Source organism: Furipterus horrens, unplaced genomic scaffold, assembly GCF_987537825.1.
Source record: "Furipterus horrens unplaced genomic scaffold, mFurHor1.1.pri manual_scaffold_11, whole genome shotgun sequence".
NCBI classification, from domain to species: Eukaryota; Metazoa; Chordata; class Mammalia; order Chiroptera; family Furipteridae; genus Furipterus; species Furipterus horrens.
The window spans coordinates 79,341,167-79,359,539 of NW_028327181.1; the positions used below are offsets into that span (position 1 = coordinate 79,341,167).

Sequence of the window (18,373 nt, forward strand, 5' to 3'; positions counted from 1 at the left end):
GGAAGGCTCCAGAATCTCCTTTTTCACTGCCCCCAGGTGGTTCTGATGCAGGTGATCCGCAACCTACATTTCAAAAGCCCTGTTGTGGACGCCAGAGTAAATTTTTCTGGTCCATTGCCCAGGAGGGGGCGAAGGAAGAGGCGGCAGAACTAATTTGGTTATGCCAACATGCTCGAATTTATTGTTAACAAAGAGGAGTTTCTGTATCTCAAAAGCAGAAAGCTGAAGAAGAGGGGTCAGACCCAAAGCCACCTTGAATAAGAGGATGTCTTATAGTGACAAGACATTCAGCTTCATGAAAATCAAGCCATTGGTGATTCACGCTTTCCATATCGGGGACCACTTTGGGTGGCAGCTGGTTTTAGTTCCTCACCAGCATATGGCTTTTGTTCTCAGGGCCTTGAACCACCAGGGTGGGAGTCGGAGAACAAGCCTCCTCTACAAATAAGAGGGGAGGCAGGACACTGTCTTGGAAGGTCCTGGAGACACGGGGTCTCCACCTAGAGCCGACGGAGGCTTTCCCTGAGATTGCCTCGGGAGGCGCGTGGGAGGGGTCTTCATTTTGTGTCGCAGACAGGCGTGGGCTGGCAGCAAACAGGGCCGCAGCACCCACCGGAGCCACAGCAACTGGATCCGCAACAGCTCCCGCCGCAGCCGCCGCCCCCGCAGCCGCCTCCCCCGCAGCCAGATCCGCAGCAGGAAGACCCGCAGCAGCCGCCTCCGCAGCCTCCGCCTCCGCAGCCTCCACCTCCGCAGCCGCAGCAGGACCCGCAGCAGGAGCCGCAGCAGCCGCAGCAGGAGGGCTGGCAGCAGCACACCTCACAGCAGTTGTCCTCTTGCGGGCAGCAGGTGAAGCAGTCCCCTGGGCAGCACCCCATGGTCCCGGCTGGGCAGGGCGCAGATCGGGAGCGCAGCCGAGTTCCCCAAGTCTGACTGTCACTAACTGGACAGCAGCTTTTATATCCCTTCTCCGCGAGGGTGTGGGCACAAGGGGCAGATGTTTTCTTTATTATTATTTATGCCAGTTTCCAGAGAGCGTCCCATTAGCTGCCTGTTTATTTTCCAGCCCTGAGTACCTCAACTCATAAAAAAATGCCCCACTCGTCCCAACTGCTATTTGTCCAGAGGGTAAAAATACACTTTGGAAAGACCTGTCATCATGGTCAAACATGGGCCAGCCATCATTAGCGCAGCTTGGCGAGAGGAAGGAGAAGCCCGTGGCAAACTCTAACTCTGGCTCTGGCATGGGTGCGCCTCTTCCTCGTCTTCTCTGAAGGCGCGTGGGCAGCCAACTCCTCTTGTCACGGGTGCTAATCCTGAAGGACCAGAAGGGTGAAAGCTAGATGGCCTGTGCCTTCTGCCAGAGGCAGAGGTTGCTGAGGAGGTCTGGTCATGCAGTTCCTCCCAGCTGGAAATGGCATCTTCATCCCAGCCCATGTAAATGAGCAAGGCAAATATTTGTGTGTGTGTGTGCGTGTGTGTGTGTGTGTGTGTGTGTGTGTGGCATGTGGAGTGTGCCACATGTTTGTTTGGGCTTGGTCAGTGACCATCAATCATGAGTAATAACTGCCCTGTGAAATGCAGAGAGACTCGTCGTAAAACTGCAAGAGGCGGGGAACTCCATTTCTCTGGGCTGTGCAGTGAACTGAACACTCACCCTTCTCTCTAAATGGCTGGAAGAGCAGGGGTCAGAACCTGCAACACCCGGGCCCCAAGCCTTTCCTCGATAGGAAGAGGAGGAAGAGCTGCAGGAGGAGAGAGGAAGGAAGGAAGTGAGAGAGAGAAAGGAAGGAAGGGAGGAAGGAAAGAAGTGAAGGAAGGAAGGATGAGAAGGAAGAGGGAAGGTGATGAGTAAACATCCAAACACTGCGTTAAAATGGAAATGTGCATGTTTTTAAAGACCATCTGGCAGAATGAGGGATAAACATACAAAATACCCAAAACATCATCTGGTGAATGAAATGTCACTGGAAGACTGGAATCCACAGAGGATTCAGGTCCACGTGTAAATTCTGAGATGGGTCAAATTTCCTGTCTCCATCTGGGCTTCGGTACCTTGTCATTCTCTTAGAATGATTATAGCAACTCTGGAGCCTATAGGCACAGCCCTTGGGAGGTGGGAGGTGGGGATGGAGGGAGGCACCCGGCATGGAGACCTAGATTAAAGGACACAATCTTTCCTTTTCAACTTCCTTTCCTTTTTTTAGATGAGCCTGGAGATAAGGCAACCTCTAGAAAGGGCTAGAATGACTGAAAACTAGGAGGCGAGGGGAAAGGAGAGAGGGAGAAAGGATAGGTTACTTGGATCTGAAGTGACCCAGTGCTTCACGGCATGTGGGATTTTAGAGCTGGGAGGAACCCAAAAGATCATGTGGTTCAGGGTTTCTAAACTGGATTTTATCATCGGAATTGCTTAGGATGGGCACATTTGAAAAATACAGATCCCAACCTGTGCCCAGTTCTGTTAAATCAGACTATGTGCTCGTGGGAGCTTGAGAAGTTATTTCAAAGTTTCCCAGATAAGTCAGATTATTGAATAGTTAGGAAACACTGATATAACTTAGTGCCACCATGACCATTACCTGCAAGCACTTTTTAAAAAAATATGTACAAAAGATGCTAGCAGGGCCCAGAAAAGACATTCACAGTTAACTTGACCATGAATGCTCCGTTTCTCGGCCCAGTGCCCCCCACCACACACACACACACCACTCCACACCCACAGATGGACACCTCAGGGTAAGCATTATATAGTGACGTTCATGGCAGACACATTCTTTTCATTCCTTTTAAATGATAGGCAATGCATCCACGTGGTCACGGTGCACAAGGGATGCAGTGAACAGTCTCCCTTCTCTTTCTGTGTCCTGCCAGGCCTGCCTCTCACCCTCCCCAGTGTTACTTAACCCCCTGTATCTGAATTTACTCATCTATAACATGGAAATTGTGATAACAGCACCCATCTCATAGGGCTGCTGTGAAGGTTAGATGAATTAGTGTGTATGCAAATACAGCACTTAGAACAGTGACTGGCCACATATTGTTTGATGAACATTAGCTATTATTTATATCCAAAAAGATAGATAGATGTATATATAATAAATAGTTATAGAGAGAGCTCATTACACAAATGGTAGCATAATATGCATCCTGTTCTTAACTCTTTTTCCCCTTAACAAGGTATCTTAGAACTCATTCCATATCAGTACATTAAGTTCTTTATAGTATTCTATTGTACCAGTCATTTATTTAATCAATTCTCTATTGAAAGACCTGTTTCTAACTTCAAATATTTTGCTTTATAAACTTTATTTTAATATTTGCTGTTATATAACTTAGCATATCTTCATATATCTTTCCCATAAACTCTTGGAAGGGAAATTGCTGAGCCCATGAGCTTTTGTGTTTGTAATTTCGATGGATGTTGCCAAGTTGCCCCTCATACAGGCTGTACCAGTTTGCACTCCCATCAGCCATGTGGGAGGGTACCTGTCTCTTCATGCTTTAGCAGCACGATGTGTTATCAAAGCTGGCGACATTGACAATCTGATAGGAAACAGATAGGTTCTTAAAATACTTTTAATTGCATTTCTATTATTGCAAATAAAATTAAGCAATATTTCATATGCTTAAATGCTATTTATGCTCCCTTTTCTGTGGATCATCTTTTCCATTGTCCATTTCCCTAATGGGTTGTTGGTCTTTTTCTTTGATTGATAGGAATCCTTTATGAAATGGAAAATAAAAGCTTTGACTGTACTATGAGTTAAAAATGTTTTTCCCCAGGTTGGTATTAGCCTTTAACACTGTATTTAAATAATAATAATATAATATGTTTACATTATAAATTTCATACCTGTTTACTGTGGAATTATTGAAAAATATTAAAAATTAAAGTCAAGAAAATAAAAATCATCTATAAGCCCACAACAATATTTACTCCTTATATTCTTGTTTTTCTTTGTTTTTTCTAAATATTTGCATGTAAAGATATGAATATAAATGTAGCTACATACAGATTACATACATACAGGTCCATATGTATCAGGTACAAATTTCTAAATCCACATTCCAAGATATGTTAAAAATATATCTTTTTCTCTCAGTCTGCTTAAACCTCTTTTACACCTTCATTCCATCTTATGAGGGAAGAAAAGTCAGTTCTGTATAAGGTCAGAAATCACCCAGGACTTCTCCCTCCCATCCTTCATCTGGAGGTGGTATCCAAGTCTGGGGGACTTGGATAGTATCATAGCACAAAAGAGAGTGGCCAGTGGTTCATGGTGGGCAGCCACCAAAATGTACGTGGTCCTCTCTTATTCCTGGCCACCATCCTCCCTCTGATGACACCAACTGAGACATCTGAGTTCTCACTGCTCTCCACAAATTCTGCATCCTTCTGTCACCCTGTCCAGGAGGCCCTGCATCCTTCCACCACCCCATTGGGAGGCCCAAGGTCCTCTCTGTCACTTTGCTCCATCACAAAAGTCTACTTTGAATTGCATAAGCTAAGCATTGACTTGAGTCATTCCCTCTGCATTTCTACAGTAATAACCCTACGCTGGGGGCAGTGAATATTAGAAAGACCCCGCTGCAGCCAAAATCATGAGGAAGGAGCAGAGGTGAAGGAAATTGCAGAAGAAATGTAAGACCTGTGATATTTTAAGGTTTTATCCTGACACATAGTTTTACAAAATCAAAATCATACTGTGTAAATTGATTTATGCACTGAATATTGTACTTAACCTGAGAAAATGCTCATAAATATGTCGATTACTAAATATTATAAACATTTGAGCATTTATGTGTTCGTGTTGATGTAAACCTTCTCTGTTGTTGGGCATCTAAGTTGGTTCCAGTTTTCCAATATTAAAAGCAGAACACTGAGATGAACTTTCTTAAATGTGAACCTTTATGCATCTGTCTTATCTCCCTATGATACATTCCTAGAATTGTAATTAATGAATCTCCAGCATGTTAATAATTTTAAGGCTATGAATAAATATTTTAAAATCATCCTCCAGAAAAGTTGTCCCCATTTGTACCCATTTTACAATGCCTTCACCAATACCAGTTTTTTAATTAAATGTATTGCGGTGACATTGGTTAATAAAATTATATAGGTTTCAAGTGTACATTTCTATGATCCATGATCTGTGTATTGCATTGTGTGTCCCCCACCCAAAGTCAGATCTTCTTCCATCACCATGTATTTGGCCCCCTTTCCCCTTTACTGCCTCCCCCTGCCCTGCCCTCTGGTAACCACCGTACTGTGGTCTGTGTCTGTGAGTTTCAGTCTTATATCCCATGTCACAGTGAAATCATGTGGTTCTTGACTTTTTCTGACATTTCTTTGTCAAGAGATTTGTCATGATTCATAGTCTAATCATGAAATCTCATTATAGTATTTATTTGTATTTATTTTGTTATTCACGCATTTATTTCATAGGCTACTTTTATTTCTTCTTTTGAGAATTACCTGCTCATGCCAGTTTTTCTGTTAAGCTATTCATCTTCTCCAATTTTTTATAAGAACTTATTTTATGCTGCATATATCAACTTTCCTTCCTGTCACATGTGTTGCAAAATTTGTCCCAAAGTATCCTTTCTTTTTAATTGCATCTATGGTATTTTTATGCATATAATTTTCTTTCTATATAGTAAAATCTTCCTACAGTTTTTCTTTCTGCTTCTTTTAGGCTTTGAAACTTTTTCACTGTCTGCAAACGAGACAGTTATTAACCTTATTTTAGTTTTTATAGTTGCATTTTTTTTTACACTTAATGCTGTTATCCATTAGGAATTTATTTTGAGGTGTGGAAAATATACTGCTTTACAAAAAGTGTCCTGGTATTCCTAACTGGGGGACTTAAGTGCCCATTAAATGAATTCTTGGTGTGCAGTAAAGAACGAGATGGGGCGGTATACAGTACAGGTCATTAAAAAGCTAAGCATGCATCTGCTGGCGGCCTCTAGTGTTTACCAGGTGACATTACACATGCAGCTTCTGGTGTTTCTTCTAGAGACAATCACAAAATAAGCCCCGATTCTAGCTGTCTTGGCTGCAATTCAGCAAACACTTGGTTTGATGTGAGAAGCTTATTATATTATATGGCACTGATTTAAATCATATGTCCAATAAACTATCTCTTGGCAAAGTGGGCACATTATCAGCCCCTCCATTTATGCCAGGTACTGCACTAAGCACTTCCTATATGCAGTATTATTATCCTTATCTTGTGCGTGAGGGAACTGGGGCTCATGAAGGTCAGCTACTTTAACTAGAAGATGCAGGGCTTGTATTTGAACCCAGATCTATCTGCTTCTGAGGCCCATCCTCTTTCCTCTATGTCAAGCTTTCTTGAGGGGACAGAGAAAATTGCCTCTTTTTCTGAAGGGAAGTCTTAGAGTAAGAATATATTCAAGTGGTTGCAAGTTTTACAACCACAGAGACCTTAGCTATTTTATTAACTAGTTTACAACCCTGGTTACTGTATGGCAGGCACTCATGAGTATTTACTAAATGAATGAATGAATAAAATCATAAATGAATATGAGACGACTCCTCATAGTACAATACAGTCCAAGTGTCAACTAGAAGATAGTGGAGTCTCTGCCACCGCCCCTCAGTCCTTGCTCACAGTCCTCAGTCACTGCTTCGCTCAGTCGGGTCTCAAAACAATGCTGCTGTACAGAACCTGCTGCAGTAACAGACATGTTCTATGTCTGCTCCACCCAACGTGGACTCCACTGGACACACGGGACCACAGAGCACTTGAAATGTGGCTAATGTGGTGGAGAAACTGAATACTTAATTGTATTTATTGTTTACATATTTATATTGAAATAGCTGTGTGTGGTCAGTACAGCTCCAGAGATTCTCTTTCAGATGATGTGGCAAAGTAGGTCATATGGATTAATCTGCATCATTAAAACAACTAAATATGCTGTTCTGTCCTTGTTTTTAAAAATCTGAGTCTTCCAAAAGCATCAAAGAACTGAGAAGATTGTACAAACTGCCAAAAAAATTTCCAAAGAACTAATTGGCAGGTGCTCAGAGAGGTGAACTGAGCACTGAAACTGCTTGTCCCTCAAGGGCATGTGCCAGCTTTGACAAACTTGAATTGCCGTGTTTATGAGCACTCAGGGAATAGACACAGAACATCCAATCCCACTTCCACCCACTGTAGAGACTCCCCTAGGAGACCTGCTCGTCCCTAAAGCTGGGACCCCAAAAGCCCACACCCTTGGTGTAATGGTGAGCCATATAAGCTCAGCCCACCCATTTCCACCACAGGTTGCTGGTCTTGCACATTACCTGCGAAATTCCAAAAACTTCAGGCCATGAATCTAAAGAGGCCTCTGACTGGTAGTGCCTGCGTGCACCAGAAGGAACAGATGTCAATTGTGGAAGAACACACCTCAATGAAGTCCCACAAATAATACTCCAAGTAAAATAAAGGTAGTAATCATTAGTGTTATCATCCAATATTTCTCTCTGTCTTTTCAGAAATATGACAGGAATGCTCTTCTCTATGTCCTTTGAAGTTAGGTGTGACCAAGTGGCTTGCTTTGGTTAATAACATGTGAATGTTATTAATCAAAGACCAAAGCTTTATGAGTCATTGCAGAATTTGCCACCCTCCCAAGCAGATCTGTGGAAGTATAGCTAGAGTTGGAGGTACTCTCAGCCTGGGTTCTTGAGTAAGATGATTGGAGCCTCCTAATGGCCTATGTTGAACTTAGAGCATGAGCAAGAAATAAACTCTTGTGATAAGATTTGGGGGATTTGGGAGTTGAGTGTTACTGTGGTAACTGTGACTTAGCCTCTCGTGACTGATACAATGAACAACTCACAGTCATGCATGACTAATCAACAAGGAAACAAGGCACCATGAGTGAGAACCAGTAGAAACAACAGAGCATCGACAGACCACAAAGACTTCAGATACTGGAGTTATCAAACACATTATAATGCAGGATGGTGCTATCTTTAAAGGAATAAAAGACAAACTGGAAAATATCTGCAAAGGTGGTCTTTCTGTAACCGAACACAGGTCCAGCTGCCCGCCACTTCAAAAGCCAAAACTCAAAAGGCAGGTGCCGATGTAAAGGAAAGGGGTTTTATTCGGGTGCCAGCCACCTGGAAGAGGGGGGACTCTGGTTGCAAAGCCCATCTCAGCCTCTCAGGCATCCTGGCCAGTTTATATAGGGGGAGCGTGGGAAGAAGGAAACTAAGGAGTTTCTAGCAGTATGCGGTTTCTCAGCTCTGCTCTTGGGTGGTCTCAGTGTATCTGCTGCGTACGTCGTCACGTAGTTTCACTGCTCCGCCTGCAGCTTTACTGTTGACATCTGGGAACAGGACTCAGAGGCAGCATTTCTGCTGCTTCTGATATGAGTTACTGGTGCTTTTCCAGCTCTTGTGGTCAGGGTTATTTCTTGGTTAAGCAGGAGGTGCAACTGCTAATATCTACAAAATACTTATAAAGAAACTTTTAATACATGAATCTTCTGAGCTTGTTAAGTACAGGCTATTCTGTAATTACCACCTGATTAGTATATTATGTTTATTTCAGCCACTGTTACAATTAGAAATACAGCTGACCAAAGAAAGTCAGCCCTATTTAGACCCCCTTAGAATTTCATGGATGCTGGAAAATAGAGATGTAACTGATGCTTTCATTTGGTTCCTACCCAAGGCGAAGACAAACTAGAAGCCCCAGAGAAAGTCCTTATTCTTGTCTCTACTGCTACATAACTGACACCCCACCTATAGTGCTATAAATCAACCAACATTTTATTATGCTCACGGATTGTGTGGATCAGAAGTTCTGAAAAGGCATAGCAGATTGGCTGGTCTCTGTTCTGTCATATCTGGGGCATCATCTGGAAAGGCATGAAGGCTGCTTGGGCTTCCTCATGGTTCAATACCTGGGTCTCAAGCATCCTAGGAGAACCAGGTGGAAGTTGCTTTTCCTTTCATGAATGATCCTCAAAAGTCACATAGTGTCACTTCCTCTGCAGTCACAAATTGGTCCAGGTTTGAGGGGAGAGTATGTCAACAGGAATACTTGCTCTTCTAAGAAGAGCATGGGGATAAGAGATAATGTACAGTCTCTCTCTCCCAGGTAATTCTTTCTATAATCTATGGGATGCTAAGGGCCTACAGCCGTTGTCCTCTGCCTCTTCCCTCTCCCTTCTTCCCAACAACAAAACCAAGATGTATCTGGTATCAGCCATTTCCTGAGGTTTACTAAAAACCCTTTAGCTGAGTCATATATTACATTCTCACTCTATGTTTTGCTCCTCTCTCCCCCACCCTCCCTCTCCCCTCCATCCTCTTCCTCCCATGCAAGAAAGTTGAAGGAAGGAGGAGAGAAGCCTTCTGAGCTGGCCCTGAAGGCAAATTTAATTTAATGCCTCCAGGTTCATTGAAGTCAGGGAAGTGTGAGAACCAGAAAAGATGGTCCATGTTGAATGCACACTCATCTCCATTCCCAGGAAAAGCTCCCCAGGCCTATATGTTGTGTTTGGAACACACATGCCACCACTTGGCACTCTCCTTCCACATATTCGTCAGGGTTCTCCAGAACCAATGGAGGGGAGGAATATATATATATATATAATTTATTATATAATATATGGTTTGTTATATATATAATTTATTATATAATATATGGTTTGTTATATATATATATAATATATGATTTATTATATATAATGAGATTTATTATGGAAATTGGCTCACTCTTTAATATATATATGATGAGGTATTTTTGGTGGAAATTGGTTCATATGATTATGGAGGCTAAGCAGTCCCATAATCTACAAGCCAGAGAACCAGGAAAGCTGGTGGTGTGATTCAGTCTGAGTCTGAAAACCAGCCAACCAGGAGCACAATGTCCAAGGGCAGGAAGATAGTTGTTGGCTGAGTATATTTTTCCCTGTTCTTTCCAGGTTACAGTATTTTATGTTGCCAAGAGGCGCAGCCTCCCTCTCAAGATCCACTTCGTCCTGTTGTTGGCCTGTTCCTGTGATTCTCTCACATATTCCCTCTGAGGACTCTGACAGACACTGTTTGCAGGTGCTCTCATGGCTTTGCCATTCCTTTCCCACCACCTTCTTCCCAAACATGAAAGCCACATCGGAGGGTGCGTGATGTCTAGTGGAGACTTCTCCTTCCATAGAAGTCACAGACCATGTAGTGGGGTGAACGACCCCTTCATCTGATGGAAGAACATGGTTACTGTTTACTTCTACAAGATACCTAATTTTAGAATTTATGAACAAAAAGGACAATTATCCCTTTTGTGCCAGAATAAGATTTTATTAGGTTAACAAGGGATCTTTTATTGCATCTCTAAAGACCAAAAGAGTGACAAGCAATATTTCTTCTAATTATATTTAGTTTCCTAGTGTGCCCATCGGCAATGCCACATTTAATGTAATTGTTTTAAAATCACATCTAGATAAGTCCCTGTTAAAGCACAACACATTATGCAAATGCATAACTGTGATAATAGATATTACATGATCCTGTCATAGATTTCTCTATGTGTCTCAGAAGACAGAGACAGTAAGTGGACTCTGCTGTCTCTTATAGTAAAGAATGAAGCCAGGAAGTTCAGCAGAAGACTAGAGGTGAACCCTGGAAGCTGGTGCTGATAGAAGTGTCTTCCTTTATCCAAAGTGGTCACTATTGGAGATATTTGGATGAAATAGAGTTAAGATGTGACTTTGAAGCCCTTGTCCTCCTCCTGGCATCGATGCCTCTAGCACACGAAGGTATTACAAGGCCCACACCGAGCATGTGGGGCACAAGGATTGGAGACGCAGGGTCCAATGGGCTTGTCACATGCGTTGGTTGTGGCACATGGGTTGCAGGGAAGCCTGAAGACAAAACCATCGGGGCAAGTTAGGGTAAAATGAGCTGAAGAAATAGGAAGATGCTAAACACACTTTGTTTATATCTTTCTTCTTTTATTATCCTCCAAAAGCTTGACTTTATAAATTCATTTCCATCAAGAAGACTTTTCACCCCCAGCAACCTCATATTCCCTCAAGGAAAGTATAACTAGTTTTATACTCACTTGCAGTCCTCGCTCTCCAGCAGGCCCCGGTACGTGTTGATCTCGCACTCCAGCCGGGCCCGCACGTCCAGCAGCACCTGGTACTCCTGGTTCTGCCGCTCCAGGTCACCCCTGATCTCTGCCAGCTGGGACTCCACGTTGGTGATCATGCACTGCACCTGGGCCAGCTGGGAGCTGTAGCGGGCCTCGGTCTCCGTCAGCGTGTTCTCCAGAGAGTCCCTCTGTGTGGGGGACATAAGGAATGTCACAGAGCTGCTCCTCTAACATGGCACCCCATAGGGCTCCATACAAGTCACAGCCTCAAGAGTTAAGGAGACCGTGACCCGAAAGGCTGGCCAGTGACTCTGATTCCCTGACCTCACACTTCTCACCAGGAGGCCTGGACGATACCCACCAGGTTGTGCTGGGCCTGCAGCTCGATCTCCAGGGCATTGACAGTGCGTCTCAGCTCGATGATCTCCGCCTGGCAGGTCTGCAGCTGCTCTGAGCTGGACACCACCTGCTTGTTCAGCTCCTGGGTCTGAGACACCAAAGGTGAGAGACGGGATCAGACTCTGTCTTGAGAGCCACAAGGGGCCTTGTGTCCTGAGTGGCCCTGTGCTGAGATGCCCACCTGGTGGGTGAACCATTCCTCCACGTCCCTGCGGTTGGTCTCCACCAGGGCCTCATACTGACACCTGGTCTCATTGAGCACGCGGTTCAGGTCCACGGTGGGGGCAGCGTCCACCTCGACGTTGAGGCGGTCTCCAATCTGGCAGCGCAGGGTGTTGACTTCCTGGTGGAAGATTAAAATATTTTAACAGTACTTATTAAATTTTAAAGATTTAAAATTTTTTAATGTCACAATGGATCCTGATCATCTCCTGAATTTGTGATCATTTGTAAGCTTTCAACAGTTCAGTTCCCTCTGCTCCTCTCATTAACTGGGTTTTATATTCATGATAATTTGTGTATTCCACTTTACAAAGTACTTTCGAGTCCATAACCTCCTGCCACCCTCATATTCAGTGTTCCACTCCTCCTCTAGAGAGGTGAAATGGGCCACGGACCACACTGTGGGCCCCAAACTCCAAGTTCGGTGTTCTTACTGGTATACTATATAGCCTCTCTTGTTAGATTCTTACCCATGGGTAATAAAAAGGATAGAGTCTGGCTAAAAAGGAATTAAAGAATGCTTACTTCAGAATCTGCCATCCTGGCATAGAATAGACTTAAATGGCTATTTGTTGATTCCACCACTATAGATTTTTCTGGAGGAAATAAGTTTGTTTATTTCACTGCTGATCTCCTCACAGAGCCAACACTGTGTGGTGCATGGGCTTAGGTGGATGTCAGACAGATCTGAATTGGGTCTCATCTCTACCACTTACTCTATGGCTTCTAGAGCCTCTAAAAGCCCCAATTTCTTCATCTGAAAAATTAACACTACCTCTAGAGTTCTAAAGCACTTAGCACAACATTTGGCACACAGTATGTGCTTGATCAATATTAACTATCACCATGGACATTGTTTGGGAATTTAAGGTTTGCACAAAATATCAGTCTTCTTTATTGTGCAGCCAAGCGGTGGTGGCGACCATTTTTTTAGTGTTTCCTTCAGGCAGTTCTGATTAGCAGAAAGAGCTCTGAATGAGAAGAAAGAGAGGGGTTTTGTTTCCAGCTCAGCCCTCTCTGCCATGCGGAGAGGTCTCATGCTCGCCTCTGCAGCTCCTAAATGGAGACTTTGGAATACAAGGCCTCTGCAGCCCATCCGCTCTGACCTGGGAGCAGAGGAGGCCGCCACGTTGCCAAACTTCCTTCACGCCCATTCCTGGCTCTGGCAGAAAAATCCTAATCTGCTATCGGGGTTTTTTAGATATTACTCATTCTTGACAAATCCCTTTTTGTTCGGAGGACACGTTCCCCCGCTAGCTGAGCCTCCTCCTCACTTTCTCCCCATGGGGTTAGAAACAGGCCTCAGCAGGTCCGATCCTGTTGCTCCTCAGGGAACTTCACCTGCTCGTGGTTCTGCTTGAGGCAGAGCAGCTCCTCCTTCAGGGACTCCACCTGGGCCTCCAGGTCGGACTTGCACAGGGTCAGCTCGTCCAGGATCCTGCGCAGGCTGTTGATGTCCGACTCCACCAGCTGCCGCAAGCCCAGCTCCGTCTCGTGCCTGAGATACACAAGGAGCATTGGAGACAGGCCTGGCCTGACTCTGGTTTGCTTTTTCAGATGCCTGGGAGTTGGGGCTTGTGCTTTCTACAGCCATCTCCTTCAATCAGGCTTTTAACACCGAGCAGGGGCTCTTAGAGAAAAATGCACTGGCAATTATTTTTAATAAATAAAGAGCCAGTGGACTTAAGGGGATAAAAGCCCATAAAAATGGTGACATTTCCAAAATTGATCCATCTCCCACATTCTTGTGATTGGCTTCTGTGTGTCGCAGAGAATCAGAGGAGCAGATTTGTGCACAGCCTGGGGGTGACATGCTTCAGAGACACAGGAGGAAGAGTCTGGTCTGGAGAAGAGATCTCTGAGTGCTGGTGAGCCTCAGAGATCTTGGAGAAAGTATCCAAGGAAGGGCTTTGTTGATGTTTGGCAATGTGAGGAAAGGCTCAGGGACAGAGGGAAGAGAGGGAAGGCAACGCCCCACTTGCCACTCACTTGGTCCTGAAGTCGTCCGCAGCCAGCTTGGCATTGTCGATCTGCACCACCAGCCTGGCGTTCTCCGCCTTGCTGCACAGGATCTGGAGACCCAAAGCATTGTGGAGTGAGCTGGGTTATTTTTAAACAGCAGCAATTCCTACTAATTCATTTAGCTGGGAGGAGCAGAATGAAAAAAACCAGAGTGGATCTTATATATAATTATTAAATACTATCTGCCTGCTCAATCAATATTTAAGAAACTAAATTTGAAAAGAACACCAAAATAGGCAAGAAAAGTATCAGTACACAAGCCATCTTTTTTTCTTTTTCTTTCCTAATAAGCAATGCTGAGAAGCTGATACTAAGTAACATTTATTTTTAAAAACTTCATGTCTGGCATGGTTCTCAGAGCTGAGGACACAAAAATGAGTAAGCACTGGATCTTGCCCTCAAGAAACTTGCAGTCCAGTGGGGAATATCAGTGCATGAACTAGCGGTTGGGGGTCAGGGGTTAGGGAGGCTGGGCCAGGGAAGCAGCCAAGCCCTCCCGACCACCCAGGACGGCTTCACAGCATGTCCTCACAGGTAGTTTTCACTCTCTGGTTTTAGCCAACCATTGTATGCCCTCGCTGGACAATGCTCACCAGGAGAAGCCCAGAGCATCTAGGGCAGGACAGTGACATCGGGGAGATTAGGTGCCCACAGAGGACAGCAATTAGAGGTCAGAACAGTCAAAAGTCCAGAGAAGGGGGAGGGAGAATGGTCCAGTCTTTACAAAAGGTTCCTCTCCCTCAGCTCTCCTCTTGGGATCAGTCTTTTCTCTCACCCCAGGGTAATGATTCCAGAGCTTGGCAAATGGACAGAAGTGTTCAGAGGCTACTTTTAATTACAGCTTATTTAAGTAAAGTGCTGCTACTTCCACATAGACTAACACTATGCAAATATTCAGACCTAACAGTTCTGGGCCTCGAATAACACGGGCCCTCAAGAAAACCAAATGGAAAAGCCAGGCTTTCACCCCGTGTTTCAATCACCTGTAGAGCTCATCTTGTTTCTCAACCGTATCTCAGACTCCAGACTCCCTCCCTACAACTTCCTGCCCAGGCAGAGTGGTGCCCACCCCTCACCTTCTGCTGGAGCTCCTCGATGGTCCGGAAGTAGGACTGGTAGCTGGGGCACATCAGCGGCTCCTGCTGCTGGCACCGCTCCTGGATGCGGCACTCCAGCTCCGCGTTCTCCCGCTCCAGCTGCCGCACCTTCTCCAGGTAGCTGGCCAGCCGGTCGTTCAGGAACTGCATGGTCTCCTTCTCGCTGCCATTGAAGGAGCCCTCGCAGAACCAGCCGCAATTGCCCACATTGGCGGGGATGTTGCAGGCCCCGGGCAGGGGGATGTTGTGGCAGCTGGGGGCCACGCAGGGCCGGGAGGGGCAGCCGGAGCGGCAGCTCAGGTTGGGCAGGCAGCAGTTGTAAGGCATGGTGCTGGGAGAGAGTGGGGTGCCCGGCTGAAGACAGAGTCCCAGTTCTGCAAGGAGCATGTGGGTCTCCTTCTTCTGGGAGCCTTTATACCCTCCCCACTGAGGGTGTGGATGTGGAAGTCAGCCCTTTTTTCTCTTATTTGGTGACTGTCAGAAGCCCTTGCTCTTGGTTTGTCATGTTTCCTCTGAAGAGTCCCTCACCTCATAAAAGTCCTTACTGGGGCTTCTCCCTAACCCAGAACTCCTCTGCCATGCTGTGCGTCAGTGCCGCAAGAGCTTCACAATGTGGCTTCAAAGAGCTGGCCTCATGAACGCCCTGGTCTTTATTAGTGAGGTGTGGTGGCCCAGGGACACCCTTGTTCCTTTGCTTCCAGCTTCACAGCCTGACTCCTTGGCAAGCCTGTGGCTTCTCTCACTAAGACCGAAAACCTTATCTCCTAGCTGTGTATGTTTGGCTAGGTCAGACTTTCAAATGCCAGATTCCAAGTTCATGGTTCTCAGAAAGAGGAAAAGATCCCCCTAGAACAGTTAAAACAGCCTGGTTCCCAGTGGCCCTGTTTCCTGAGACAGTGGGCGCCATCCACAACGATGATGATGTCCATCAACTGGATGACAGACATTTGCCAATGTTGTGGCTCATACAGGGCACTGTGAGGAACGGGGTAAGACCAGGGCTGTGGTCAGAAGGAGCTGGCATCTGGTGAACACCTGCACAGGCCCAAGGTGGTACTAGACACTGTTCAGAAACATGATCTCATTCACTCCTCACCATGACCCTTTAAGGTTAAATGATATTATTCCCATTTTACAGATGTGCAAATGGAGACATAGATGGTGAGAGTTAATATATTGTGAAGCCAGGACGGCAGCATGGATCTCTGTTCTTTCAATCACACTATGCTACACAAGTAAGTGAATTACCTCCTTCCCTAACTTCTTCAGACCTGAATCAGAAGATCTGAGAGAAGCTCAATAGGGATGGTGTGATCCAGAGAGTGATAGATGAAGGTGGAGAAGAAGCAGATTCTTTCCATCCTCCCCTGCTGCTACGTAGATACAAATGACCTACCTCCTTTCCTAACTTCTGACAGATCCTCTCAACCTCCTCTCAAGTCTCTCAGCTCACCTTGAACATAGCATTGTCATGACTTATGTGTCTACCTCTCTCTCTAGTTGAGTTTTCTGAAGGCATGAAGGAACTTACATCCCCTTGATTTTAGGCTTTATCTTAGGGGCAGTGGAGAGCCATTGAAGGTTCTAGGGAGAAGAGTGATGTCGTTTTATTCTTGATGAGTTGCATTTGAAGGAACAGAGAAGTCTTCAACAGGTCCTTGGAACTGACTAGAATTCATGACAGATATAATCCCAGTGCAGATGTAAGTATTAGAGCAATGAGCCAAGGGAGGGCCACAAGGAGAAGATCCACAAGGGGCTGAGGCCAAACTTCAGAAAATTCCCCAACCAGAGAGCAGGATGAAGAAAAGAGCCAGGGAGAAATGGAGGGGAGAACTTCAGAGTGGAGATGAAGGTCAAAACTGTCAAGTGTGGCAAAGGGGCTCTTTAAGATCAGAACCATGGAGAGGGTCTTGGATAAGCTGAAAAGCAAGTTGCCAGGACCCTTCCTGGGACACACACGGTACACAGCACCTGTGCTCTTAAAATAACACCCACGTTGAACTTTGGTAAACTGAGACTTTAAACACCCTGAACTGAGATGTTTATTGTGTAGAGAAGTCCTGCCACAATCAGTTTGTACACCTGACTATGGAGCTTCTGAGCTTTGCCCTTACAATACAGATTTTGTTGCACTAATTAATATACTTCAAGCAATTTAAAGATATCAGGCTTGTTTGGATCTGACAATTCATAATAATTGGTAATGTAGGAACAATTACCCAAGACGCAGAAGCACTCAGAACTGTCCATGCTGTAACTTCTGTTTTGTTGCAAGGCGTAGCGTGAAACTTATTTCATATCCTAAAGAGATGTGTTGAGGAGAGAATTCAGTTGTGTGCCCGGAGACATCACCCAGAGAAAGGAGGGGCTCCTTACTATCGTCCTAGCAGGGGACAGGGCAGAACTCAGGTAAAGGTGCTCACAGCGGAGTCCAAGCCCCTCAGCCACAGCTGCAGGTCAGAAACCAGACTACTTTGCACTTGGCCCTTCCTTTCCTCCCTTCCACCCCTTAAAGTAGATCTCAAATGACAGAATTATTAAAAGAGAGAAAATCATGGAACAAGAGTGATGGCAGGAATCTTAATGATTATTTCATCCAATGCTCTCATTTTACAAATGAGGAAACTGAGGCTCAGAATGAAGAAATGGCTTGCTTAGGGTCTTATAGTTAGAATCCAAATCTGCTTTCCCCATCCCCACATTCCCAGTCCCCATCACCATGCTGCAGAAATATTAAATAATTTCACAACCATTCTGATCTGCTGTTGCCTGGGGACAGAAATTAAAAGTGGTGAAGAAAAAAAAGGAAAAGAAAATTTTGTTATCCATAGATATGCTTTGTTGAAGAATGAATACAGGGTGAATGTGGAAATGATAGAATTCAGCAATACTGAAGTCCTTTCTTGCCTCTCTGATTTCAATTATTATTTCTACATTGATGATACAATTATATCCCAACATCTTGAAGCAACTTAGATAAAATAATACCCCATCAGATACAGAATTATATCCTGCCAGTTGGAGAAACTTAGAATCACAACTGTTCAAATGATACTGACCCTACTGAAGAACAATACACTTACCCAAAATAAGGTACACATGTAGTCATAACAGTATGAAAAATAATATTTTAACAATGAGGACAATTGAGATACAAAAACCACACTGCAATGATGACACTGGGTGTTTTTAAATGGTAGGATTATGAATGCATTTTTTTCCCTTCTCTACACTTTTTTGTCTTCTCCAAATTATTTGAAAACATATGTATTACTTCAGCACACAAAAAAGAAAAGACATAAAATTGATGTTAAAAATTCCAAAAGAAAATTCTTCCAAACCTTCTAAAGAAATAAAGAGTTGTAAAAGGACCCAGGCAAGGCTCCTATTCCAACATAATTGTTAAATTGCACTGGCGCTTGTTATTCTGGAAATAAAGACTTGGTCATGATGAGCATTCACATCCTTATGGTAGCTGCTGAGTCTGCTGATTCCAAAAGGGAGCCC

General features: G+C 44.6%; 2 protein-coding genes and 1 long non-coding RNA gene across 4 annotated transcripts in view; 1 reads left to right on the forward strand and 2 right to left on the reverse strand.

The window, feature by feature from the left end:
• The window catches only part of LOC149998449 (uncharacterized), a 42,798-nt gene that overhangs the window by 10,149 nt on the left and 14,276 nt on the right, over nucleotides 1–18,373 (forward strand). For both annotated transcript variants that reach the window (XR_016514177.1, XR_016514178.1), the window contains exons 2-3: nucleotides 10,604–11,624; nucleotides 16,002–16,098. This is a non-coding gene — a long non-coding RNA (uncharacterized LOC149998449). The remainder of the gene's footprint in view (nucleotides 1–10,603; nucleotides 11,625–16,001; nucleotides 16,099–18,373) is intronic.
• On the reverse strand, nucleotides 160–983 carry KRTAP17-1 (keratin associated protein 17-1). The gene has a single exon (XM_090291057.1). It carries the CDS (start codon nucleotides 876–878, stop codon nucleotides 558–560), a length of 321 nt encoding a protein of 106 aa, XP_090147183.1. The 5' UTR covers nucleotides 879–983; the 3' UTR covers nucleotides 160–557.
• Nucleotides 10,319–15,229, reverse strand: KRT33A (keratin 33A). Its single transcript, XM_090292097.1, has 7 exons — nucleotides 14,843–15,229; nucleotides 13,734–13,816; nucleotides 13,086–13,242; nucleotides 11,704–11,865; nucleotides 11,485–11,610; nucleotides 11,091–11,311; nucleotides 10,319–10,890 (listed from the first exon to the last, which is right to left on the reverse strand). Exons 1-7 carry the CDS (start codon nucleotides 15,188–15,190, stop codon nucleotides 10,773–10,775), a joined length of 1,215 nt encoding a protein of 404 aa, XP_090148223.1. The 5' UTR covers nucleotides 15,191–15,229; the 3' UTR covers nucleotides 10,319–10,772.